The sequence below is a fragment of the Python bivittatus genome, unplaced genomic scaffold (assembly GCF_059951505.1).
Source record: "Python bivittatus isolate LINGU-HERP-01145 unplaced genomic scaffold, Pbiv_v1 ctg000980_np1212, whole genome shotgun sequence".
NCBI classification, from domain to species: domain Eukaryota; kingdom Metazoa; phylum Chordata; class Lepidosauria; order Squamata; family Pythonidae; genus Python; species Python bivittatus.
Window position 1 is genome coordinate 16,570,477 of NW_028277125.1, and position 27,854 is coordinate 16,598,330.

The 27,854-nt window shown below is 41.7% G+C and overlaps 1 protein-coding gene across 1 annotated transcript in view; it reads left to right on the top strand.

Moving 5' to 3' along the window:
• WDR49 (WD repeat domain 49) overlaps nt 1–20,426 on the top strand; it is a 90,590-nt gene extending 70,164 nt beyond the window's left edge. Inside the window, 4 exon segments of the mRNA XM_088132217.1 lie at nt 799–992; nt 16,500–16,606; nt 17,772–17,918; nt 20,281–20,426. Coding sequence (XP_087988343.1) covers nt 799–992; nt 16,500–16,606; nt 17,772–17,918; nt 20,281–20,426 — 594 coding nt within the window.
• The last annotated feature ends 7,428 nt before the right edge of the window (nt 20,427–27,854 follow it).

The following is a 27,854-nucleotide window of genomic DNA, read 5'->3' on the forward strand; positions in this document are numbered from 1 at the left end:
GCCTGAGGATTAATCCCTTCCAACATCCATGACTGAGCCACTGGATCACATTTGCTTTGAATACCTATTTTTAGCAGTCTCGTGAGGCTAAAAACAGGCATTTTTGTAGTATCAATCCCAGTTGCTCCATCATGGAATTATTATTTTCCCCTCTTGAGGGAGGAGCATAAAAAAAGCAGGAAGTGGGGAGGGAACTGGGGAGGTAAAATGTTTTCTGAAAATGAGAGAGAATGAGAGAGAAAGAGAAGGAGGAGGAGGAGGAGGTATCTTAAAAAAATATCTGAAAGAAATAATAGTTGCATCTGTTTAACCATGGTTTCATCTTCATCTTGCTTTGGCCACATTACTCACTGGCAGCCTCCAAAGACTGATCCTGTGGCAATGAAGCCCCCAATAGAAACACATTGCCCAATCCATCTTAAACAATTTCTGTATTTCCTTTTCTTAGCCTCTCATGGCTTATCACATCAATTCTTTCTTAATCTTTCCTGTATTGTACCGATAGGCTGTTTGCAACACTGAAGGTCCACTTTGTCCTTTAGGATATGACACTTTTATCTCGTAAAAGATAATACAAAAGGGAAAGTTTTCTCTTGTTATAGAAGGCCTATAAAAGATTATCAAGGAGGGATCAATATAAGATTTTTAGGAAGATAATACCATAGGATAGTTGCTGTGTTTTCTTTCTTACCACTTTAGATTCCAAAGAAGAAGGCGAAAGAGTGAGCCAGGGCTGTCTTCCAAAGTTCACAGATGATATCTCTTTGATATGTCCTTTACGCTATGATCTTTTTTTAGGAGGAACACTGGAGAATTGGAAATCATGTTCCATTCTTCCCCAAAGAAGAAAATGATGCCCAAAGAGAAAAGGAGAATGATGTTACAAAGAACAACTCTGTACAATTTGTTGAAGACAATGCTCCCCCTAATACTGTGGAACAAACTCTGTCTGTTACAGAGGATGAAGACAACTTTACATACATGTAGGTAATGTCTCTGAAAGCTGATGTAAAGTGACATATTTTTGAGAGAGTAAGCCAAAGTGTTTCATTATTCGAAGTTTTGTTTCTCAGGAAATATTATAATAGGTTTGTCCAGGAAATGAGTATTTTTCCAGAATCCCTAAATACCATATTTTTCCTTTTTGTTTCAAGTCAGAAAGATTTGATAGAGAAATATTGGAAGATAGATCTGTGTGTACCACATTGCTAAACTGCTTTTGAGAGAAAATGGTTGAAAGATAGTTTTGGGTGTTCCATACTGTTCAGTCTCTTCAGGTCATCTCCTGTCCTTAGGCACAGAGTGTAAGGTTTGCCCCGTTCGACAGAGAAACTCTCGTGACACGTGTGGTTCACAAAGAAGGTTTACTCATGCGTAACGTAGTAGTCACAAGCAAAGCCAGGACTGGCTTGGTACAATTGCATCACTTGTTATATTCCCCCCTTCCCGCGCTTTTTTCCCGCCCCGCGATCACGTTGCAGCTGTGGATTATGGGCCCCCAATAATCCCCCTTGATTGTTCATGATGGCAGGATCGGTCAGGGTCTATTGTCCTTGATTGCCAGTCCCCCTCCGGCTGGGTTGGTTCCTCCCCGTTACGTGCAAGCCCGCGGGTTCTGTGCTGCGTTACAATCTTGTTTCGCTGCCTGCGGCCCCGTTCATTGCTGGCTCGCGCCGTTATCAGTTTATAGTTAAAAGCTTCCGCTGCGGTTTTCCGGTTTGGCTGGGCGCAGGTGGCCCGTTAATTAGCGGCGCTTTCAGTTCCTCTTTTCCCCGCTAGCTACCGTCGGTGGATTCCGCGTGGTCTGGCTGCGAGCTTCTCTGAAGCCCCGTGCTTCCCTGAAGCCCCGTGCTGACCGAACCTGACATACCGCCCCCCTGAAGACAATTCCCCCCCCCCCCGGCTCTATTTCGGCTTCCCGGGGTGTTTTTTGTAAAAGTCCTGCACTAGGTCCGGTGCCCTTATGTGGGTTTTACTCACCCATTCGCTGTGGGACTTGGGAAAATGTTTCCATTGCACTAGGAGCTGGGTCTGCCCCTTGTGCCTCCGGGCGTCCAGTATCTGGTTAATCTCGAAATGCTGCTCCCCCCCGACCATGATGGGTGGTGGCACTCCCTCTGTCTTGTGCCAGGCGTTCCCCGGCTGGTGCAGCTTTAGCAGGCTGCAATGAAACACCGGGTGGATCCTTCTGAGGCTTTTCGGGAGCGTCAGCCTGACGGTTACTGGATTGATGACCTCTGCAATGGGGAACGGCCCCACAAACCTCGGGCTGAGTTTTTTCGATGCCTGGTGCGTCTTTAGGTTTTTGGTTGACAGATACACCTGGTCCCCCACTTTCCACGGCTCCTCGGGGAGCCTCTTGTGGTCCGCGTGTTTCTTGTAGTTGGCTTTGGCTCTTTGCAATGCCGCGTGCACCGCTCGCCGGGTCGCGTCGATTTGGGCGAACCAGGCGTCCAGGGAGTTGATCTGGGATTCCAGCTGAGGCAACTCCGGCATGGGGACGAAGTCTCTCCCGGTGGCTACTTTGAACAGAGAGAACCCGGTACTCTTGTGGACGGCGTTGTTGTATGCCACTTCCGCGAATGGTAGTAGCTCTGCCCAATCGTCCGGTTGGTGCCCCACGTAGCAGCGCAGGTACTGTTCGAGCCCCCCGTTCAGGCGTTCCGTGGCTCCGTCCGTCTGCGGATGCGCCGCGGAAGAGAGGGCTTGTTTCGTCCCCACCCACTTCAGGAACTCCCTCCAGAACCGCGCGATGAAGTTGCCGCCCCGATCACTGACGACCCGTCGGGGCGCGCCGTGGAGCCGGTAAACATGTTGCACGAACAGTTTTGCCAACCCCTCTGCCGTGGGGACTCGCCGGCACGCTACAAAGTGCGCTTGTTTAGAGAATAAGTCCGTAACCACCCAAATGGCGGTCTTCCCCTTACTCTCCGGGAGCTCTACTATGAAGTCCATGGCGACCTCTTGCCATGGGCTGTCGGGTTCCGCTACCGACTGGAGTAGCCCTCTAGGTTTGCCTTTGGCCCCTTTCGCCGTCGCGCACACCGGGCAACCCCCCGAGTATGCCTCCACGTCCTTACGGAGCGTGGGCCACCAAAATTGCCGCCGGATTAAGTGGAGCGTCTTTACGAAGCCGTAATGCCCCGCGCTCCGGCTGTCATGAGCTCTTTCCATGACCTCCCGTCGGCAACCCTCGGGCACGTACAGCTTTCCTTCGTGCCACCACAACCCCTCTTGGCTGGTTAGCGCCTCTTGGTTCTGCTTGAGCCAAGCGTCCCGCTCCGCCGCCTCCGCGAACCCTTGCCTTACTTCAGGTGCCGCGTCCCGTCGCTCCCCCTTGGTCTGGCTTCGGGTCACCGCCTTTGCAGCCAGTCTGCTGGCAGGGATGATGGAGTCCATGATCTCCTCCCGTAGGCTGGTGTGCTGGGGCATGCGAGACAGTCCATCTGCTAGGAAGTTGCGCTTCCCGGGGATGTGTTTTAGTGTGAACCTGAACCTCCCGAAGTACTGGGACCACCGCGCCTGTTTGGGGGATAGCTTACGCGGGGTCTTCAGGGCCTCGAGGTTCTTATGGTCCGTCCACACCTCGAACGGTTTAGCTGCCCCCTCCAGTAGATGCCTCCACGTGGCCAGTGCCCACTTGACTGCGTACGCCTCTTTCTCCCACACCATCCACCTTCTCTCCGTCTCGGTGAATTTGCGGGAGGCGTAGGCGCATGGGTGGATGGCCCCCTCCGGGCTGGGCTGGAGCAGGACTGCCCCCGTTGCCACGTCTGACGCATCTACTTGGATTATAAGCCGCCGATCTGGGTCAGGATGGCGCAGGATCGGCTCCGCTGTGAACCGCCGTTTTAGCTCCTCAAATGCCCCCTGGCATTCTGCAGTCCACGCAAGTGCCATGCTGGGCTTGGGGGGTTTCCCAGTGCCCTTGGTCTTCAGCAGGTCGGTTAGGGGAAGGGTGATTTGGGCGAAGTTCGGGATAAACTGTCTATAGAAGTTCGCAAACCCTAGGAAGCTTTGGAGTTGCCTCCGGGTTCGCGGCACTTCCCAGCCCAGGACATCCTTCACTTTCGCCGGGTCCATCTCAATTCCCCGGCTGGATATTCGGTAGCCGAGGTAGTCTAGTTGCTCTCGATGGAACTCGCATTTCGATAGCTTCGCGTACAGCTGTGCCTTCAGCAGTCTCTGGAGCACCGTGCGTACCAGGCTCACGTGCTCCGCCAGGGTTTCGATGTAGATGAGGATGTCGTCCAGGTAGACCAGGACGCCCCGATAGAGTAGGTCGTGCAACACCTCATTTATTAGCTGCATAAATACCCCCGGGGCCCCTTTTAATCCGAACGGCATCACGGAAAACTGGTAGCTTCCGAGTGGCGTGTTGAACGCCGTCTTCCACTCATCTTTTGCGCGGATCCTGACTCTGAAGTAAGCTTCGCGCAAGTCCAGTTTTGTGAACACCCTCCCCTTAGACAGATGCGACATCAAGTCCTTCATCAGGGGGAGGGGGTATTTGTACTCCGTGCTGATTGCGTTCAGCCCCCGGTAGTCCACGCACATTCGAAGCGAGCCATCCTTCTTCTCCCGGAATAGTACCGGGGCCGCTAATGGCGACTTCGCGGGTTGGATGAACCCCCGCGCCAGGTTCTTGTCTATGAACTCCCGCAGAGCCCCCATTTCTCTCCTTGACAGGGAGTACATTTTCGGCTTAGGCAGGGTCGCCCCTGGCTCTAACTCGATGGCTCAATCACTGGGCCGGTGTGGTGGGAGCTGGTCGGACTCCTTCTCCCCGAACGCTGCCGCCAGGTCTCGATACTGCCTCGGGATTCCGCCGCCCGTCGTGGGTTCCCGGGGCCCGGCCTCTCTCTTTGCGGTTGTCTCGCCAGTCGCCGCTGCCTCCCCACGCCTCGGGATCGTTGCGGGTCTCCGGGGTCCCGGCGCTGCTGCTACTGCTGCTGCCGGCCGGGTCTCAGGCTCCGTCTGCTCTCACCCCGTCTCCCGGTGTCCCGGACCCTCCACTTGCCCGTCTGTGGTTGCGGCCGCACCCGTCTCCACGGCTCGGTCCCCTCGGCTCTCGCACTTCGTCGGCCTGTCGACCCCGAACCGCACTGCCTCCGCCGTCCAGTCGACCCGTGGGTTCCGTCGTCGTAGCCACGCCAAGCCGAGTACCACCGCGTAGTCGGCCACCGGGACCACCACAAATCTCAGTTCTTCCCGGTGACTCCTGATCGTCATCTGGACCGGCTCGGTGTAATACTGAGCTGGCCCCCCCCCTGCCAGCGTGCCGTCTAGCTGGCTGAATGCAATGGGCTCCCGGAGGCGCCTCAGCTGTAGTCCGAGCCCCGAGACCACAGCTGGGTGCATCAAGCAGTGGGTGCAGCCTGAGTCCAGTAGCGCCCGCAGCTGTGCCTCCCCTCCGGATCTCACCCCCCGGATGTGTATTCTCACCCGGAACGGAGGGCAGTCCTCATCTCCTATTGGGTCCACGCGCCTCGACTCCTCTGCTCGCACTGGGACGCCGTTCAGTGCGAGCGCGCCTCGTTTCCCGCCGGCTCCGAGTCCTCTCCGGAGGACACCGTCTCCGGGGTCGACCACCCCCCGCGTCCTTTCTCGGTCACCGCCGCCACTGCCCCCTTCTGCGGTTGGTCGCCGGCCCTTTTCCCGGTCGCACGCGGGGGCTTGACTTCAGGCCGTGATGGGGCTCCTTCCCGCTCCGTCGGGCACTGTGCCGCTCGGTGGCCTCTGCCTCCGCACCGGAAGCACAGGTTCGGGGCTCTGGTCGCCTCTCGCACCCCGGTGGACTGCCGCCGAGTGCTCCGCCTTTCCTCGGGGGTTCTCTCCCTCGGCTGGTCCCTCGTCTGGTCCCGTCGCCTCGCGCTCTGTTGGATCTGCCGCCACGCCGATTCCGCCGTTCCGGCCAGCCAGATCCAATCTTTCACTGTGGACGGGTCGTCCCGCCCCAGTGCCCGCTCCAGGATCTCTGGATTGAGCCCCCTCTTAAAATACTTCACCCTACCTAGCTACCGTCAGTGGATTCCGCGTGGTCTGGCTGCGAGCTTCCCTGAAGCCCCGTGCTTCCCTGAAGCCCCGTGCTGACCGAACCTGACACAGAGAAGGATACAATTCTGTCACCAGTTTAGAACAAGGATGCAACCTACAGTCCAAGTCACACATCTTTTCAAACAGCTACATTTGTTTTCCTTTTCAGGCAGAATTTGCTGGTTTTAATCTTCAAAGTTCAGTATGGTTTGGTACTGTCTCTTATGGGCAATCTTAGGAGATAGGTAGCTCAGAGTTATCCAGTAAGCTTCAAGGCTGAGTATTTGAACCCAAATCGCTTGAGCCTTAAGGTTGATCTGCACTTCCTGCTTGCCCAGTGGGAGGACTAGCCACCTACCATTTCAGGAGGGCAGGAACAGATGACATTATCCTCAGACCTCCATTGAGCTGTTGAGGAGGTGATCTCCACCTGTGCTTTCTTGTTTTTATCCTTTTATTGGTGTAAGCAGAGCAGATCAAGGTCACTTACTGTGATTCATTCCATCTTACATAAATGTCTTCATTCCAGTTGGATGGTTTGTGTTCTGGAGGACATGGACCCTTAACTGCTAGTCTCTGCTAGTTTGTTTTGTACAGCTGGGTCACCTGTTATGAAAGGCTAGACTTTTTTAATGGTTTCAATCTCGGAAGGCCGAAATAGTGGCCATTACTTCCTTTCATTTTGTTTTTAACAGATTTGGCAGGTTGTTTTTTTTTTTTAAACAGATTCAGCAGAGGAATGGTGGAACCCCTTCCTTCCTTCCTTCCTTCCTTCCTTCCTTCCTTCCTTCCTTCCTTCCTTCCTTCCTTCCTTCCTTCCTTCCTTCCTTCCTTCCTTCCTTCCTTCTCCTCTGCCAATTTTTCCTTTTAGCCCAAGTGAGAGCAAGAACTATTGTTCTTTTTTTATCATTCCTAAAAGGGGATGCCCACAGAATACAAAGCAGTTGGTGCTTGTTTCCCTGACATGGGTGTGAGGAGAAAAGAAGCAGAGAAATCCATCAATTAGAGGGACATGTTAACCACTGTCTAGATGTAACACCTGGCAGTTACTGGGGCCAACGTGGAGGAAGAGCTTCAATAATAGATTCAACTCTAGCTATAACGGTGAAGCATCAAGCTGCCTGAAGAGGTTTCTCCCCCCCCCCCTTTTTTTCTTTTTCTTTTTTTTTCAGAATTAATGAAAATAGCAGGGATGGTATATTCTTTTTAGGATATTAACCTTTCATTTAGATTGCTTCCAAGGTTTCACTACAATAAATATCTGAAATATTTTCCTTGTTACTCTTCTAAGGGTAAAGATAGCCTGAACACAGCATCCCTCAAGTGGTTTAGAAAATAGCCTATGGTGAAATTATGCTGAACCAATCCAGAAACTGTCCCACTCTACTACTACAGATCCACAGATCTGTGCTCTACTCCACCCTACTCTAATCTACAGATAAAACACTTTCAGAAAATGTTTAAAAAGTAAGCTGTTGCTAAAGACTGATCAGTCCACCACCCTTTGACATCTTAACTTTCTGGGTTGTTGGCATTGCTGATTTTCAAGGTTAGCTCCTTCAATGATGCATTATGTGCTGCTTAAAAAGAGTCTGAGAGCTGTCTGTCTTATCACTATTGTGTATATAATATTGAATGTAATGAAGTAGTATGTAATATATGCAATAGTCTACCAGCAAGCACACTTATCTCAGATCCACTCACACAATGAATATGATTAATTCACTTATTATAAGGCGAATAATAAGGGGAAAAAAACCAGAGGGGTTGTTTGTTTTTAATTTTGCTTGTTGGGCAGTAGAGACAATGAAAGGGAATAAAATGGGGCACTGAAGGAGCTGGAGAACAGTGGTGAGACGGGACATACCAGACTAACAGGGGTTATAGTACAGATCACTGGCAAATAGTTTGAGAACTAAGGAAAGATAATATTGAAAGAGTATGGATTTGGGAAAAGTAGAGGATTATGCAAGAAAGTGCAGATGAGTTAATGAAGAGCAGTATAATAAATTAATATCTCTCTGTGCTCCCTCCCCCCCTCCCCCCATGAACCTGCTTGGACAGATTCTAGTAGAATAAGATAGCCCTCCTTCTAATCTTCTCTGATTGGTAGAGTTTGTAGAGGTGACAGATCACTTTGTCTGCCTAATTATATCAATATTAGAATGCCCATTGCACCACTCAGCTGTCGTCAGCTTTGTCCCTATATGGAAGGAAAGCTGGAAAAAAAATTTTAAATCCTTTCAGGGAAAAAAACAAGAAGGACTTTTTTGAAAGACTGGAAACCTTATATAGACTTTTTGTTGAAAGAAGAAAAGAGCGAATTGATGATTTCTGGATTTGGGGATTAAAAAGGACCAATGAGGATGGAGCAAAAAATAAGATGGTAATTACTTGATAGAAAGAAGGATGGAAGACATAACTATATGTTTTATTTTATTTTCATTCCTTTTCTTTTTTCTTTTTCTTACTTCTATTTTTTTTGTTATTTTATATACAGTAATTTTATACAGTTAGTCTGTATATATATCAGACTAACATATGTATATGTATATGTATATATGTGTGTTTGTGTGTGTGTGTGTGTGTATTTCTTTTAAAATCCTCAAGCCAGAAAGTCCATCAAACCTCAAATCACATTCTAATATCTCCAGAGCTATTCAAAGTGATACAATTCCTCAAACTTCAGAAAGAAGTTTCCTCAAACTTCAGAAAGAAGTTTCCTTAAACTTCAGAAAGAAGTTTGAGGAGGTGATTCAGTCTAACTTCCTTCTAACTGAATCATCCTTTCAGAGCTTTTTGCACCCTGATATTTAAATCCTCTGCTTTTTTAAAATCCTCTGTTTTTTTAAAATATAAACAGGGCTCAAAATATCGACAAACAAATGCAATGAATAAGTATTTTATTTGTCCCTTGGATTGTTTTATAGCAGTCTAATACCCCAAAATTTGTGTCTCTATTTGTCAAGAAATGCATCACCTGAAAAATTTCTCTATGCTAGGTTGTTAAAAATTCAGGAGAACAGTTTTGTGAGAAAAGGAACTAACCTGTTTGTGGATTTTCTATGGCAGCCTGTTGTGTTGTGTTTTAGAAACACAATTTATGGGACTTTTTTCCTATCATAATATATAAAAATACACTTAATAACAAGCTGGTATAACTTTGTATTTCTGATGCCTAAGAAGTTAGAAGTGCAAGAATTTGATTCTGAGTGAGCTCACATATTGCAAACTGCATAAATCTTTCATGGATCTTTGTAATATATGAAAACATAAGAATGGTAAATTAAACTCTGGCTAAGTGCTTCTTCACTTTAAAATAACTTCTTTGATGTAACATAATGAAGCTTTTGTATTATTAAACATGTTTAATAACCTTGGGCAAAACAAGTAACCTTCAATGTACAGGGCCAGTGCACAGCTGAATAATAAATAATAAATTATGATGTTGTTCACTACAACTGAAGTGTTACAAGGCAGGAAAATGTTGTCCAAAGCTACATTGCCTGGAAATGTATGATTGTGGGTACAATTAGAATTCTGGTATTTTCAAATTAGAGGTGAGCCACAATTACTCAGAAGACATTTTTTTCAGGAAAAAAGAAAAGAAAAAGATTTTTCTTCTTTTTCTCAATAGCTGAAGGGAAGCCTTCCATAACTTGACACCCTCTAGATCTGTTGGGGTTACAATTCCCAGAATACTTTTGGCTGTGCTAGTGGGAAATTTGGAAGTTGCAGCTGGAACACAACTAGAGGATGTTGTTGTTTTTTAATCCTTTTAATCAGTCAGTTAATTTTAATTGTGGCTGATGCCATTCATCTCCCCTGTGTCTCTGGGAGATATTCAGCAGTAATTTCATCCACACTTCCTAATATTTCTGATTCCAACTATGACGGAGAATATTCCAAGGCTATTTGCACATAGCTCTGGAGGAACAGATTTAAGAACATATAGAATAAATGTGCTAAATCAGACCAAAGGCCTATACAGTATAGATCTAGTTTATTTCCTATGGAAGCCAACCAAATTCACCCAAAAAGCTCATAAACATGACATGTTTGATATAAACTTTATTTCATCTGTGGTCTGCTTAGCAACATAGATGTCAGGATAGATTCATTTTCCAAGTAATCCAGCACTGTCTACACTGACTGGCAGCGTCATTCAAGAATCTCAAGTGAAGGGCTTTCTCTACTACCTGATCATTTTAATTGGAAATGCCAAGAACTTAACTTGGAATCTTCTGTGTACAAAGCACAGGCTATTTAATTGAGTTATGACCCCTGCCAAAGTACATTTCAGCTATAGTTAATTTTGGCACATGGGCTCTCCAGTTTCTGCCAATTTTCAATAAGTTCAGATTAAACTTAGTAGCTGAAGATTCAGATAAGGTAGGAGGAGATAGATGGAGGTGCACAGGAATCAATATATGGATTGGGATTTGTAAAAAAGAAAGTAGTTTGCATTACAAGCAAGTCTACATCCAATGTTCCTTCCTTCCTTCCTCTTTTTCTTTTGTCCTGTCATGTTCTAATGGCCTGTTACACATTTCATTAGAACTCTGTGCTACTTTTGAACCAAAAAAGGCTGTGTACCAATGGATAAGTATGTGTACCCAGCCTATACCTAGAATTTATGATGATTGGAGAACAATCTTAAACAAAAGATAGAGCTATAAGTAGTCATACCCAAACTGAATTTGAAGATGTTGTGTCCAGATCCACAGTGGCTATTACTGGAGCTGGAACTTGAACAGAGCTTCTAGAATGCAGGGAGAAGAAAACTCAGCTGTCTTCTCCAAAATGGAAAATCTAGGCTTCTGATATTTATACTTGACTAAACCAGACATTTTGTACAATATGCTTCTCTTGTCTAGCTATCTCATCATTTAATACAGTTTGTGGATGTGCATGAAATAGAACATAGATGTTACCTAAAAAATGAAACAAACATACAAAATGTACCATAGTTTGGCACAAACAAACCCCAGAAAATGTTGTTGTTCCAGCTTTTGGCCAAAACAAAATCTAGAGGGTTCATGGAATCAATGTATGGGTCTGGTAAGGTAAAGCTGCTGCATGTCACGTTCTCTCTCCTCTCCTTGTCCACATCATTATATATCTCACCAAATCACCCACCTCCTTATTGTCCCAGCTCTTTCCCTTCTCTTCCCTTCCCTCAGCTGATGTTCTTGGCTCTTTCCCCCTCTCTACATCTTCTGAACACTTTCTGCTGAGAACAACTGTGTTAAAGTCCATATCTAGACCCAATATGCATCTTTGGTTTGGACATGAGCTACCCAAGTGGTTTGTGCACAAATCATTTTGCACTCTCCTAATGAAGCTCTAGCAATGACAAGTCTCTGTGTGTGCTTGAATCCTATGCCATTTATCCAGAACTAAATGGAAGGCTCATAATTCAACTTTTTTTTTGAGAGAGAGAGAGGAAGACCATCTCCAAGTGATAGAGAATTTGCTCTGTAGCCAGAAAGTCTGAGATTTAAGTCCTGGCATCTCTGCTTTTTTATTTTATTTTAAATGTAGTAAGTCATTTCCAAGACCTTTGCATATCATGCTGCAAATTATATTGCTACTGGGCACAATTATGAGACTATAGGCTTTCATTTTTCTATGTTCCAAACAAACAACTTGATATAAATTGCATACAGATGTGCACACAAGATAGCTAAGAGCATGAATGGAAACCTGGCCTTAATGACATACGATGGCTTCATCATTCTTGCTTTTATGAGAAATATTTTCCTATTTGTATTTGCATGGATGTAAATAGAACTCCCCACACAGTTAAGAAACCTGAATAAACAGCTATTTATTAGTACAGAGGAGATGTACATTCAGGGGATACAGATAGAAGCCTCTTTCAGACCTTGCTAATCAATGTTGCATGGGAGGATGGGACATGTGAGGTAGGACTACTGCATATAAATCAGAGGTGCATACTCTGAGGGCCCAGGGCTTAATTCAGCTTCTGAAAGACTTTGGTGCAGTCTCCAAAGGTGGTAATAAAAAGGGGGAAATTATTATATACATGACTAGAACATAATTGTACAAGTTATATTTAACGTCAATTAAGTTTAAGTGTGAATGAAATACAGTCACATTAAGCTTTCATCCTGGCCCTATCCACTACTTTTTGAAGTTGAGCCTCAAGCATGCCACTCCAAATCAACAGTTGAGGGCCCCCACCTAGATCTAGCCTTCTGATTATAAAAGTACCTAAGCATAATCACTCACTAGGTTAGTTCCCTCAAACCACAAGTTCAGCTCTTATAGTAGTTGCATCTGCTATGAAAAACCCCTGTGTGGCACACAGAGTTTTATGGCAGTTCATTATTCATGAAGAATAAATTCAGCTTGCATGAGTGAGCAGAACACCAATGGCAACTTTAGTATAAATATTGTAGTTTATGTACTGGTACCGAATATCATGATTGTTAAGTGATGTTTCTTCTTTGGAAACAGTGGTATATTTTAAGACTTCCGGGGAAAGCATGGCAAACTGAAGTTATATTCATGAAAATGAAGCTGATGACTGTGCAAAGACGAAAGAATCAGTTAGTAGACTGGTTCTTCAGAACTTCTCCGGATAAGGAGAGGACAGGAGATCACCCACATGTACTCCAGATACCTGTTCCTCACAAGGAGACCACAGGACAGTGGTTGTCTGTGGATCTGAGCACTGGGAGATGATAGGATCAACCATCTTGCTCGCAACCATGGCAGAGCCTTCTAAAGGACACTATATTTGCAAACCTCACTTTCTAATCACTTTTGGAAATTGCCTATTAATCATCTTAAAGCTATTAGAGATCTTTAGAACAACAAGTTTGAAAAGTCACCAAGTGAGTTTAACTTCAACTCTGAACAAAAGAAAAAATAATTACAAGCTTAAGAACTTAAATAATTTGAAATAAACAGCAAAAAGCTAATAAGATTTTGATCTAAAAAAGTTACAAATGGATTCCAGTTAAATTTGGAATATTGACTTTTACTATAAGATTCTGGAATTAACTATAAAAAATAAATAGCTTAACATGGGAACTAGATATATTTTGGCTATATTGGTTCATAACAAAGATAATTGATTTTATGATTTTAGAAATTGGACACTAGAGGGGACTAAAGATTCTAAATAGAAGGAGAAAAAGCCAGCTTTTGGTGTTGATTGACTGGGACTTACAAAATGATGCAAAATATCTTAATGTTGGAAATATTAGAGATTTTTGAAGAATGGAGCCAGAAATTAGTAGCTACAATATCAACAGGGTCAGTAACGGTGTCTGATTTTATGGATAGATTATTTATTTTTAAAAATTTATTATTTATTATTAAATTTGTATGCCACCCATCTCTCCCAATGGGTGACTCTAGATTATGTCCAAAAGATGTCAATGACAGAATGACAGATGTGGAGCAAATTTTGTTTGACAAGACAGAGAAAGTACTGAAAGTGGAAATACAAATGACAGGCTGTCAGGCCTAGCCCAAAGAACTCCAGGAGACCATGCAGATTCAGTTCAGCAATGTTTATTAGCTACAACCTTTAGCAAGAATCTTCCCAGACTGAAACTAGTTCCCAGGGTCAGCCAGTAAACACCGAGTGAATTCCTCAGGGAGGTGCCAGCCTCATCCTCTTATCTCTTCCCCTCCCTTCCGGAGACGAAAGAGGATGCTTCTCTCCCTGAGTCTGGCCTTCATACATCACACAGGCCAAGATAATGACCTGGAAAATGTTTTCTTATTGATCTACAAAAGAGGCTGGTTAAACTCTTGAAGAACTCTGTGCGATGGGATAAGGAAGAATTGAAGAGAAATCAAATCCTGCAACAATATTTGAATGAACTAATGATTAAGACTGTTAGAAGTAAAAGGAAGGAATATAAAGTTGGTTTATTTGATCAAAGTTAAAATAAGACATTTATTTGCAAAGTTCTTGCAACCGTTTATGGACTTTTTGCTGACCCCAGGATTGAAAAGTTAATGTTTTGTGGATTTGCTTATAGATAAAGGATGAGATATGAGATGAAGAGATATCTGTCTATAAACTTATAAGGGGTGAAAAATTACTAAATTTGTTTATACTTGTTTTAATGAAGGTTGGAAGTCACTTTGTTATATAGTTTTTTTCTTCTTTTATCATATTCTTTCTTTTCTTTTCTTTTCTCTTTTCTTTCTTTTTCTTTCTTGCACTTTTTATTCTTTCTTACTATTATTGTTTCTTTAAGTTTAGTTTGTATTAGATTTTTCTAGTGTAATCAAAAATCTTAATAAAAATTATATGCCAAAAAAAAAAAAAGAGAGAGAGAGAGGAAACAGTGGTACTTTTTAAAAGCTTGGTATATATACAGACAGATAGAGGAGGGCAATGTTGATCTGACCCAATGCCATCCCTGGGTGAGGGCAGACTTAGAGCTGAGCCTCCCAGCTCCTAATCTAGCATTTTAACAACCATACTACATTGGCTCTAATTTTCTGTCTTAAATTATACAGATTCTGATTCTTGTTCTGAGCCAAAAATTAGTGCGTTCATTCAATTTATTTAGGTGTATCTTTGAAAGTAGGTTGTGAGGCAAATAACTACACAACATGCTGAACCCAATCACAGTTAAATCATGATGTTCCTTGAGCTCTTTCACCAGGAAAGAACTGGCAAGGTTTCATTACGTCATTAGCTCCTTCTCCATTGGGCTAACCGGGAGCAGTAGGCGTGGCTTGGCCACTGTGGCTAGTCAGTGTTTCAGTAGAGTGCTGTATGTGCCAGGACCTGGCACTGAGTTCTGTAATGAAGATTCTCAACCATTCTTTCTCTACAGAGCGCTAACCTAGTTTGTATTCCACAACACAGCTGTTTGGATGGAGTTAGTTTAACCCGTGCATGACTAAGACTGTTTTGAACTATAATTTAATTCCGCGAGAATTAAATGACTGGGTCAATTTATCCCTTTTTGGTGTTCTCATGATAGATTCATCTCCACCTCTCTCCACTGAAGTGTGCTGTGGAACAGGGCTTCTAATGTTACAATGAGTAGACTCATTCATTCATGCAATCAAGCAATTCTTTTATTCAAATCTTATAGCGGAACATGAATAGATTTTGAGAACCAACTTTAAAAAAAAAAAAAGATCCCGAGGGTAGTCACGTCAAAAACTTTAATTCAGAACAAACCTACAGATCATAGTCAACCAGACTAACAGCTCTTTATTGATAGGAAATGCTGCTGCCACGGCTTCCAGGCCATTATGAGATGAGAAGAGATGGGACAGTGATGGATTTTCCCCCATCTTTTTTTCTCTTTTATTTCCAATGGTCCCTTTCATGATTTTTCATCTTTCAGAGTTCTGAAAATGTGTTTGCAAGGGCAAGCATGTGTTTCAAATTGAACAGGCAGATAATCCACTTGGGGAACAATTTGGAACAGTAACACAGCAAGATGGCAATAAGGTTAAAAACTGTGCCCCCCCCCCACACACACACTGTCCCTTTCATTAAAAAACAGACATGCTGTTCTGCTATTGTTATAATTGATTGAAATCTCTACCTTTAACCCATTTGATGGAAACTGAAAAACATCAAGTTCAGTTTTTTCTTTTGTACTTTTGGAGTGCTTGAAGGTTGTGTAGCACCATTTGGCAAATTAATAAGCAAAAGCCACTACTTATATTTAAAACAGCAGTATGTTATTCCTAGAGTGTTTTTAAATTGCTGAGTTATTGTAAGATGGAAAGAAATGTTTTTGCTCAGTTATTGGGATGTGTGGATTTTAAACAAACTTTAAATAATTTAAAAATAATCAGAAAGAAACAGTAAACTCATACAGCCTTCCAATTAAAAATTGTGCTGGGGTTCAACAACTAAAGATGTATTAACTTATATATCTACTACAATCTTTTATACATTAACCCAGAAAAAAAAATCCCATTGAAATGAATGGGGGTTTAACTTCCAAATAAATTTTCCAGAAATGGCTTGGCAATCCAACTAAAATCACACACACACACACACACACACAGACACAAACAGCTCTTCCATGAATCTCTCTTGAAAATTCTTTGGTTTTCCTACTTCGCATTTGGATTTGGAGTGAATGATATCCCATTCCAAATTCAACTTCTCATTTTGAAGGCTTCTGATCGACTATTATAAACATCTCAGAGTTGGAGCCATGAAACATTTTATTTTGCTGTTTCACTTGAGGTATTCATTTGATCATTCAGCTGTTTTGAACCAACCAAGAGGATGGATAGCAAGGTCCACTTCAGGGCAAACTTTCCATTTGCCCTGTAATCCTGTCACTCTATTAGCTTGCCTTTGTTAACTGTGAATGGTAGGCACATCTTCAAAACTCTTGCTCCTTTGTACAAAACAGACCCGTTTAAACAAAGCAAGATCATATCAAAACAGCCTTTTATTTTGTTTCCTATTTCTGTCCATATAGGGAAAGTAATATATGGGAGAACACAATACTGGGGAAAAAATACCAAGAGAGAAAAATTCAGAAAGGAAGAAAATACACTCTCTGTACTAGAATGACTGGGATAAAGCCAACAGGTATGCTATATTCATTGTCAGCAACACTCAGGCATTATTACACACTTCCACGTATACCTTGCCTTTGTAGATGTACACTGTTGTCCCCATTTATTCTGGGGAATATATCCAGTCTGTTGCTAAAAGGAAGTTCATACAGAAAGCTGTGGAAACTATTGGAGAAGCAATGGCAGGTTGAAACCTCTGAACTTATCATGCTTGGTAAACCAGGCTGGGACCTACAAAGGCCCAGAAGTCGATTGCTGCTGGTTCCTTTAGCAATGTCCTACCATATACTTCATCATTGTCAGCCCCCTTGTCTTTGGGACTAAATTTATGACATAGGCACAATATTTTTGGTGAGGGTTCCAGTGGGTGGAATGATGATGTGAAATGGACAGAACCAGAAGATAGAAAGAGTGAGATTGGGATTCCCAATTGTTTTCCTTTTCTAATGTGGGTAGTTTTCTTCTTTTTCTCTTCCTCCTCCTCTTATTTTTAAAGCTACATTGAACCTATTTTAGGGTTTATGTTACAATTTTTAGGTGCTTTCCTCCTCAAAATGGGGAGGAAAAGCCTTCCCTGCCAACTTGTGTATGTTTGACATTCTTAGTCAAAGGAGGTTCTGGGGGTGACAGAAAAGGTGTTTAGGGACATAATGCTTGGCCTTGAGTTAGAGAAGAGTGCTGGAGTCTGTGACTGGAAGGCAACTGAATGTGCCAGCAGCAAATTTTATGATGTGTTGGACAAGCCAGAGAAGGGTTTTATACAGCGTTCTTGGAAAAGTGGCTATTTAATTAAAATTACAGAGTGTGTTTTTTCAAAAGGATAAGTTTATTGGCCAACCTATAAACATTGTTAGTGTTTTTTTGCATATGTTGTCAATGTTGTTTCTGTCCCATTCCCAAGCTTGAACCCAGACTTGAGGGGGTCCAGATAATCATCTTCATCCAGTGCCATCTGTAACTGCCTCCTTAATACCTTCTCAACACCCTAGAAATGGAGGATTGGAGATTATTGGACAGTTGTCCAGAAGGACTGGTTTGAGGGTTGGCCTCCTAAGATTCTTTATTTGGCTTATCCAACTGTCTAAACATTCCCAGCCACACAAATGGCTTAGTATGATTAGGTAATTTAACTTCAGATGGAATTCTGCTTTTGGAATAATCCTTTGGTTCTCAACAAGTTGTATTTAGGTCATTGAAGATTGAAGCCCTGAAGGAGACCACAGATATGAATGAGCTCGACTTATTTTTGCACCCTGACAAATACTCTGGGGAGAAGTTAGCAGAGAAGTCTTCTACAGATTTAAAACTGCCTACTCTTTCAGCAAGTAAGTAGATACTCATTATATTCTCATTACACTGACTCTCATAGGACAGAGGCAAAAATTAATATCACTAGCTTATTTCTTTTAAAAAGAGGGAAAGGCACTAATTTATTGTGTGGCCTATGGGAGGCCTTTCAGGAATTAACAAACCTGGAAGACACAGGAAATCTGTGATCCGAAGCTGTAAATGAAGTTTGCCATGTACCAAAGTCAGAGAGCCCAGGCATTTTCAAAAGTGCTATCTGGTGTTCAAGTTTGGCACATTTATAACTGCATTAGAAGAGCAGGATAGTAATTGCTGGTTTTATCCTCTCCATCATGTTCTGCTACCCTCCATGTAATTTATCTTTTATTACATTTACATCTTGCCTTTCCCCTGGATAGACGTTGACAGCCTTACTGAAACTGTGGAAGTGGATATTTATTTTAATTTTTTCTTTGGCTGTAGAGGGCATGTCTGGTGAATTAGGGTCCTGGAGGATGGCAAGAGAGGTATGTGGATGGGTGCTTGGGGGAAGTGGTTCTTTAACTACTATCAGAATAATGCCAACCACTCCCTGGTAAAGCGGATATGGTAGTGCCTGTCTAGAGGGGCTGGGAGGGAATTGTTTTTGGCACGTGTTCATTGGTCTTCCATAGGAACTGAAATCAAGATAACTGGTCTAGTGGTCTTCTAGAACGGTTGACACCAAAAGGGCCTGATTCATCTCCTTTTCTCCCCGCTTTACTTCACTTGCCATGGAAGGAAAAGGGAAGAATGAGTTTTAGCTGGTGCTAGTTTGATAATCAAACACAGTGATTAATCTGTGAGATTGGGAGTTTCAGCTGTGATGTGGGCAGATTTCTCCCTCACTGCCTCCCGTGTTCTAAATCATTCCTTAATGTATTTTGTTCCCATCATTCCATAATTGAAGAAGACATCTTTATTCGCTAACATACATCTCGATATCTTTCAACAAATTAAGCAGTGAAAAGGGGGCTTAATCAAATAAAGGAAGAGCTGCTTGGGGCTGTACAAATATCATATGATATATGATTTTCTTTTAATGTCCAAATAGTGGCTTTGGGGGCTACTTGATCCAAAAATATCCACAGCAAATATCAGAATAGAGAACTTTTATCATAAAGGCAGCATTCTTGCCAAGACCTGAGATCATACATAGATTTTCAATATGAATGGAATGGGATTAGCAGTGAGACTATTTTCATATATCAACATCAGCACTTTTGATGGTAGAAGAAAAAAGGACGTTGCCTCTTCAAGCTGTGTATTAAGAGGCAACTGGGAATTACAATAGGTGGAAAGTTCACTGAAAAACAAAAAGACAGTGAAACTGGAGCTTATGTTGATGATTCAGCATAAACCAAGAACAGCTCCTGCTCAGCTCCAAAAACCAATTAAAAAAATTAAAAATCATATTTTTGGAAGTCAGATCAATTTCCAAACAGCTTCTTGATTAGCTAGGTATATGATCTCAGTTGGCAAAATACTGATTCTCCACACTGTTATTAATCTTGCCAGACAGTTGGATCTCTCCTTTTCCCCTGGAGCTTTTGATATAAAATGCTATTATTAAATTTATATGAAGCACGTCAGAATTTTCTCATTAATCCTTGAGAAAGTCCTATTTTTAAACAATGGAGAGAAGCCAAAATGAGGTAAGCTTTAGTGTTAACTCTTTGGTTTAAGACATTTGCAAGTGTTATTTTGTACAGAAGGGTGATTAATCCAGCCTAACAATAAAAAAATCATAAGACATAATATTTGACAGATCTTGCTGGCATTGTTGTATTGTTATGCATCTGTTTCTTTCACCAATTCCCCTTGGAAATATGCAGGTGAATGCAACACCCAGGCTGGGGGAAACAAAAGTGCTTTAATGTCCTAATGTCATTCAGTGTTCTAGCCAAGCACTGACTTGAATTTTAACTCTCTGGTCTAAGACTGTTACACTGTACTAGAATCCAGCATATACTCTTATGTTGGTTCTCATAAATCCTCTTTCCCGAGACCCCTCATGATGATTGGATTCACCACGAATCCAATACAGTGGTGTTACTAAGCTTCAGAAGGCCTTGGGCAAGAGAATGTATGGGAACCAATCCTTCCTTTTGCTGAAATAAGGCGCCCCAGGTATGGACCCAGTGTGCCACGCTGAGAAGTCAGTGATCAGCTGGCATAACTCCATTTTTTTCTCAGCACGATACAAGCTTGGCAAAATAAAACAACAGGTTGGAAAAATAATAGTTACGTATGCTAGATAAATGATTGACCAGAAAATAGGGTTTCTCACTAGCATAGTTATTACAACCCTTTAAAAATATATTTGTAGAAATAAAGGTTTTGTTTCATTTGATCCGATAGCTCTGAAAGCTGCATTTGATGAAAAGAACTTATTCCCCAAAGAAATTCTGGACCGGGAAAAAAGGTCAAGACAGCTGCAGGAGGAAATGTGTCCCAAAGATAGGATAACAAGTGAGAGAAAGCAAGGGAGGTTGAAACGAAAATGAATAATTCTTGGCCTCAAAAGGAAGGTAAGAATGAAGAATACTAGCCTTGATAGTATAAGAACTCCAACTTTGTTTCCCCCCATTGAGAAAGAGGCAGAGTGGAGAAGATGTTTAAATGAGAAAGGGGTACAGGGTAAATTCTATAAAGAGAGGGTGAAAACATTAGGAAAGATTTAGCCATGTAAAAAGTTGTCAAAGGACACTTTCACTTTGCAGCTGCACAAAGAACATAATGTCAATGAAGTAAGAATAGGTTAAAATGCAAGTTAACCAACCACTCTTAAAAAGTGTTAGAAAGAATAACCTTGCCTTTTCAATAGAGATGGAGGAGGAGTTGATTGTATGTTTAAAGTATATACTCCTTCTCAGAAGTCCAAATAAATGAACTTGGCAATACAGTAGAGAACATCTGGATTAAAATAAGCAGACAAACAAATAAAACTGATACTGTTGTTGAGGCTTACTATTGTCCACCCAGCCAAGGAGAAGATGTGGATGATGTGTTTTGAAAGCAAATTACAGATCTTTCAAATATGCATGAAATAGTAGTGCTACGGGACTTTAATAACTCTGACATCTTTTGTGATATGAACTCTGCCAAGCATGATCTTTCTAGGAAATTTCTGACTTGTCTTGCTGACAGCTGTCTTCTTTAGAAGGCTAGGAAGGTATAGAGGATTAGCCATTCTTGAGTTCCCAGTAGGGGAACTAAGCTAAGGAAGTGGAAGTGCAAGTACATTGGGGGGAAAATGGTAATGTAATGCTGAAGTGCTTAATTATAATGGAAACTAAAGCAGCATGCAGTCAAACACATATCTTGGACTTCAAAAAAAGTAAAAGTTTTAATGAACACCAGTATCTATTTATGATAAGTAGGATAGCACAGGAGGAGAAGTAGGATAGAATAGAGAGCTCCAGCATATTCCTGATAAATAGGATAACATTAAACAAGAAATGAATGGGAACAGGAAGGAATATGTCGAGATGATTTCAGAAGAACTAAAGCTCAGAATGAGATGAGGTTAGTGAAAGGTGTTGAGAAGTATGAAAAGAGTTTCTTTAGATACAAATTAAAAGGAAAAGAAAAAAAAATCAGAGTATCATTCAGTCAATGAAGATGCCAACAGTGCTGTCTGCAAGGGGATAAAAACAGGGAAAATGGCAATCATGGCATTGCAATAAAAGTCCTGCCTCTTTGTACGTATGTGCAACATTGACATATGTACAAAAGAGTTGGGGCTTTGATTGTGATGCTGTGACTGCCACCTTACCTGTTTTGACCCCTCCTCCTCCCCCCTCCCACTACAGATGCTGCTGGATGACAATGCTATCAGGAAACAAAGAAAAGGCAAAGCTATTTTGGTTTAGTCTTCTTCAAGAAGAAAGGGCATGTTCCACCAGGAAATTGTAAAGAGTGGGACTGAAGGTTATAAATTAGAATTATCACAGAATAACTCTTCTTTGAATGACTTTAACTTTCCAAGGCCAGATGAACTGCATTGTGGTGTTCTGAGGGAAACTGCTGAACTTTTACCTAAGAGAAATCCTGGAAAACTGAGTCATATGCTAGATGACTGGAGAAAAACAAATGTTCTGTTCTTTAAAAGGAGGATCCATGGAACCACAGACCAGCCAGTCTGGCATTGATACCTGTGGTTGTTGGGATTATTTGGTATGGCTTCCTAATATTTTCAATAAATCTTGCTTATCTGTAGTGCTTAGATTATTGGTGAACTTGCCTAAGTGGTTCATTCCTGCCTGTGGGTAAAGCCTGACACCAGACTAATCTTATCTCATGTTTTGATCAGGTAGCTTCATTGATTGATGAAATGCTGGAAATGTTGCATCTAGGTTTTAACAAAAAATAGACTGCATGACATTCTGATTAGCAAGCTAATTAAGTGTGTGCTGATGGTATGACAAGTGGATATATAGCTGGCTTGAAATACCATACTCAAAGAATGTCATCAATAGTTCCTCATCAAAATGGAGTTAGGTATTAAGTGAGGCGCCTCAGGGTTCAGTCTTGGGTCTTCTACTTTTCAATATTTTTATTAATGACTTGATTGAAATAGTGAAGGGAATGCTTAATAAATAAAATAGCTGTTTAGAAGATAGCTAATATCCTAGAAGACAGAACTAAAATTGAAAAATAATTTTGATAGGTTATGGAAATAGGTCAAAACTAAAGAGTGAAGCAGAGTTTCCAAATTATAGGAAGTAATAGTTCCACTTCACTCTGCTTTTGTCTTTTCTTCACTGGATATGTTCAAGCAGAAGTCAGAGAGTATGTATCAAGAGATTCTTTCATTTGGGATCCTACGTCAGGCAAGAGGTTGAACTAGGTGACCAAAATACCTCTTTCCAACTTTATGGTTCTAAGACAGGCAGCCAAGGGGGCCAGATTCAGTCCACAAAACCGAGATTTCCCATAATAGTACAAAGAATGGTAACATGGGCCAGTTGTCTGACTAGATGTAAAATAGCTTCCTATGTTACTAATCTACAGGAGTACTAATAATTAGGTCAGTAACATATTTGTATGCAAACTATGTCTCTTTTGTTCATTTGTTCACCAATATTAATATGTTTGTGGAGAAACACTAATGAGCTACAAAGGAATCTTATTTTTCCTGAAATTGAGTCTGAAAGAAGTTCAGGAAAATATTAAGAACTATTTAATGTACCTTTGTCTGTACATATAATTTTAGGTCCTCTTTTTGTTGCTCAGATGATGTTCCAACATTGCTAATGTTATTATTGCATTATAGATTATTGAAAATCCAAAGAGATAATTAAAGAAAAGAGAAAATGTCTTTATTTTAAAATTATTATTATTTATCCTATTTATATAGCCACCCATCTCACATAAGGTGACTCTGGGCAGCATACAACAATTAAAAAGAATAAATACATAAAAGCAATTACAAGGAAAAAACTATAAAAATACACAAAACAGGAGGGGATAATATTAATAAGGGAGCCATTACAAAATCTCCCCGGTCCCCTGAGACCCCCCAGGCCTGATCACATAGCCAGGTCTTGAGGCACTTACAGAATGTTGAGAGGGATGGAGCTAATCTCACTTCTGGGGGGAGAAGATTCCACAAAGCAGACACTACACAGAGAAGGCCCACCTCCTGGGACCCGCCAAATGCAATTCCCTGGCAGACGGGACCTGCAGCATGCCTCCTCTGCTAGACCTGATGGGATGGGCAGATGTAATCGGAGAGAGGCGGTCCCTCAGGTAACCTCGTCCCATGCCATGAAGGGCTTTAAAGATCAAAACCAGCATCTTGAATTGGAACTGGGAGCAAACTGGCAACCAATGCAGCTCATGGAGCCGAAGTATGACATGTATTGCCCTAGAGGCACACATAACTGCCCACACCACTGTATTTTGCACTAGCTGAAGCTTCTGGATACTCTTCAAGGGCAGCCCCATGTAGAGTGCACTACAAAAATCCAAGTGAGAGGTGACTAGGGCATGAGTGACAGTGATTAGGTCCCTCTGATCTAGGAATGGACGCAACTGGTGCACAACATGAAGCTGTGCAAAGGCCCTCCTAGCCACGACTGCCACCTGCTCTTTGAGCAGGAGCCATGAGTCCAGAAGGACCCTCAGATTGCACACAGGGTCTATCTGGGGCAGCGCTACCTCATCCAGTACCAAAGATGGCATAGCCCTAGCATCAGAAGACCCCAAGACCCCAAGCCACTCAATCTTGCCAGGGTTCAGCTGAAGCCTGTTTTCCCCATCCAGACCCTCACAGCCTCCAGGCACTGGGATAAGACATTCACAGCATCGCTTAATTTGCCATGGGCAGAGACGTATAATTGGGTATCATCAGCAGACTGATCAGCAGACTGATGATACCTCACCCCATGGCAATGGATGAACTCATCCAGCAGCCTCATGTAGATGAGGATTGTCGCCTCAGGAACTTCAAAGTAAAGAATACATTGTAAAATTCTAAGAAAATTACAAATGTTTGCCAGAACTTTTATGTTTTTTATTAGAGTTGGAACTACCTTGTCTGGGCTTTAAGGTTTAATGATTTAAGGTTTCCTGTATCTCTTTGTTGCCATCTAGTGATTAACCAGGTCTTTGCAGCTCACATATGTTAACTTTAATTAAGTATAGCTGAGAAGAAAAGAAGTCCCTTACTAATTTGAAATTTACTTTACATTTACACACTAAGGAAGTAATTGTTGCTTGAAATATGTGTTGATGGAAATTGTATATTGAGTATTGTAACAATCCATAAAATAAACTAAAACAATTTTAAAAGGTCAGTATAAATTTAAATGAGGATTGGAAAACATTTTTAGAGACATCTTAGAAAGGAAAATCATGAAATACATTTCTTGAATTTTGTCTGAAGGAATTGTATAGGCTATCACATTTGGGAGGTGTGTGTGCTGGAACATGGTGATGTGTGTAGTTTTAAAATTGGAGGAAGAAAGATCAATAACCTGCACTATGTTGACAACATGGTTCTGATAGCTGAAAACACAAAGGATCTGCAAGCTCTAGTAATAAAAGTCAAGGAGCACAATGAAAAAAATGGGACTAAGATTAAATATAAAGGAGACCAAACTAATGACAACAGATACAAGAATCAGTCTTAGAGTTGACAATGAACATATTGAAGTGGTAGACAACTTCTGCTTTTTAGAATCAACTATCAACAGTAAAGGAACAAACAGATAAGAAATACACTGCAGACTAGCACTTGGTAGAGTAGTTATGAAGGCTTTGGAAAAGATATTCACTTGCTGTGTTGTATCTATACCTACAAAGATCAGAACAGTGTAGGCAATGGTATTTCCTATGACACTCTATGGAAGTGGAAGTTGGATTTTGAAGAAGCAGGGTAGAAACAGCATTGATACTTCTGAACTTTGGTTTTGGAGAAGACTTCTAGGAACAACATGGGGATCCAGAAAACAAACAAATGGATAATTTAACAAATCAAGCCAGAGTTCTTTGTCAAGGCACAAATGACCAGGCTCAAATTAGTCTACTTAGGAAACATTAGGCAAAGTCCTAGCTGTCTGGAGAAGGCTCTAATCTTGGGAAAGGTGGGAGGAAAGAGAAGAAGAGGTTGACCAGCAGCACCGTAGATGGACATCCAGTGGCAATGGATGCACTGTTGGAAGACCTGAAGGACCAGGTTAGGGACAGATCGTCATGGAGAAAATCTATGCAGTCGCTAAGAGTCAACACCAACTTGATGGCACATAATCAATTAGTAGATGAGCTGGCAATTTATATGTCAGTATCAGAGGGAAAGTGCATCACAAAGAAAGAGGAGAAAAATGAGCATTTGTGCATAAGCTAATGTATGTCTTTAGATGCCCACTAAACAGTTAAGAGAAATGTAGAGCCTATTTTGAGTCCATCCTCTTTCAAGTAAACTTATTTTTGTGCTGAGTGCAGGAGAGTTCACATAAGAAAGGAGAAGCCTTACCATCCTTATTTGCCCTCAGTTCTTAATGTCAAGGTTCAGTGGACTTGAAATTTAGATCCTTCCTTGTCTGGTTCGTTGGCCTGGTGCAGAGGGCAGGATTGATCTCTCTGGGTATGTTTTCCCCATGAACAGGTTTTTTTTAAAAAGCGCCTTAAAAGAACAATTTGGTTTTCCTCTGGAGAGTTCTCCCAAGTACAGCCTAAATCAATTTGAAGAAAATAAAACATCAGTCAGCTTTAGATGCTCAGCTGGGCTATTGATCTCCATATGATGGAGAAGAGGGCACAGCTTTCTGCTCAAGTAATCTGATGGCTAATATGTGGGATTCTGATAATTAAAAAGAAGAGTAGTAGTAAAGTTTGGTCTATAAATTCACATTGCTTAATATAGAAGATGAAGTCTTTGTATAAGACTTTTTGGAATGGATGTGGTGGAATTGTGAGAGTAGGGCAATATGCTTATGTTCAATTAAGAAAGTCCCCAAACTTGCACAAAGTATAGCAACCTGGCCTATCTCAGTTTATTTCTTCCACACTGGTTCTGTTTCATTCCATTTGATGTTTACAGTTACTATGTGAGAAAATTGTCTTGGGACCCAGAATAGTGCTAATTGTTATCATGTGACTAGTTGGTCCTCTGAATTAATTCTTAGATGTTGGAAATTAGAGAATGTATTTAAGAGCTTCACATCATATTTCTTTAGCAGAATGTATATTGGAGATGTATTAAATATGCACCTGAAGATATAAAGGACAAAGATGTTAAAAAGTCTGGGTTTTTAGGAATGCTGGTTAAGAGACCAGTATTGGCTACATACAAACTTGTGCACAGTTGCATCTTGGCACATACATATGCTTGAGGAAAGACTTAATAGCAAATTCAGATTTTTTTTTCTATGTAATATGTATATAGTATTTTGGCTCTTTCAATTTTCTCCATTCAAAACTGCTTAACATACAGTATGTAATAGGCTAGCATTTTATTCATATTTCTTTTAAATGACTCTGGGGCCTGTTAAAAAACCCTTTGTGCACTGAATCTCTATGACACAACATTTTGTGCCCTATCTCTTGAATTTTTTTTTAATGTACTGCATGATTATTTTTTAAAAAAGAAACTTGCACCAAATTCAGAAGACCTCATGGGTTCTGTTCAACCTCTGACAACAACGCAAACATGGATTCTGATAAACTGCTCTTAGGCTTTATATGTTTCCAACAGTGTCAAGTTATTGTACGCAAGCAATCACCATACATTTAGATCCAGCTGAGTGTGAATTGCTTGCTCTTTTATTTTTAGCTGTCACATCTGGCTGATCTTGCCTGGGCTCAGAAGCTAAGTATGGGTGAGCCTGGTTAATATTTGAATGGGAAATTTCCAGGGAATCCAATGGCTGTAGACTAGACTGGGAGTTAAAAAACAAAACAAAAACCTTCTCAGGTATTTCCATGTTGTTAAGAAAGCATGAATGTTTCCATGTAGTCAACAGGGTTTTGCTCATCTCAAAGGAAATCTTATTTGTGATTATAAAACAAAGGTTATGGGGGGGGGGGGGGGACGACTCACCACCTTTTTGATATTATATTTTTATTTATTCCAAAACATTTTACTAGAGCTGGACCCAAATGATTTTTCAAAATTTTCTACCATATTTATAGGCAGAAAAATTACATAGATGGTGTCTCTAACTTTTTAAGAGAAAGGAGTAATTTATTATTAATAATGAGTAATAACATGGATACTAAAAAAAACAGGGAAGAATTCCCTCATGGTGTCTCCTCTTGAGATTTACCTGAAGCATGGGAAGTCAGACAGAGGCTGTAGTCTGTTGGAAATAGGATGTTTAGTGAGAGATGAAACATTCATACTAATTCTTTGGCCAATTATGTTGATTGGCAATAACTCCTCCCCCAACCTGGTGATTCACATGGCACTCCTGTTTTCTCCTAAAATG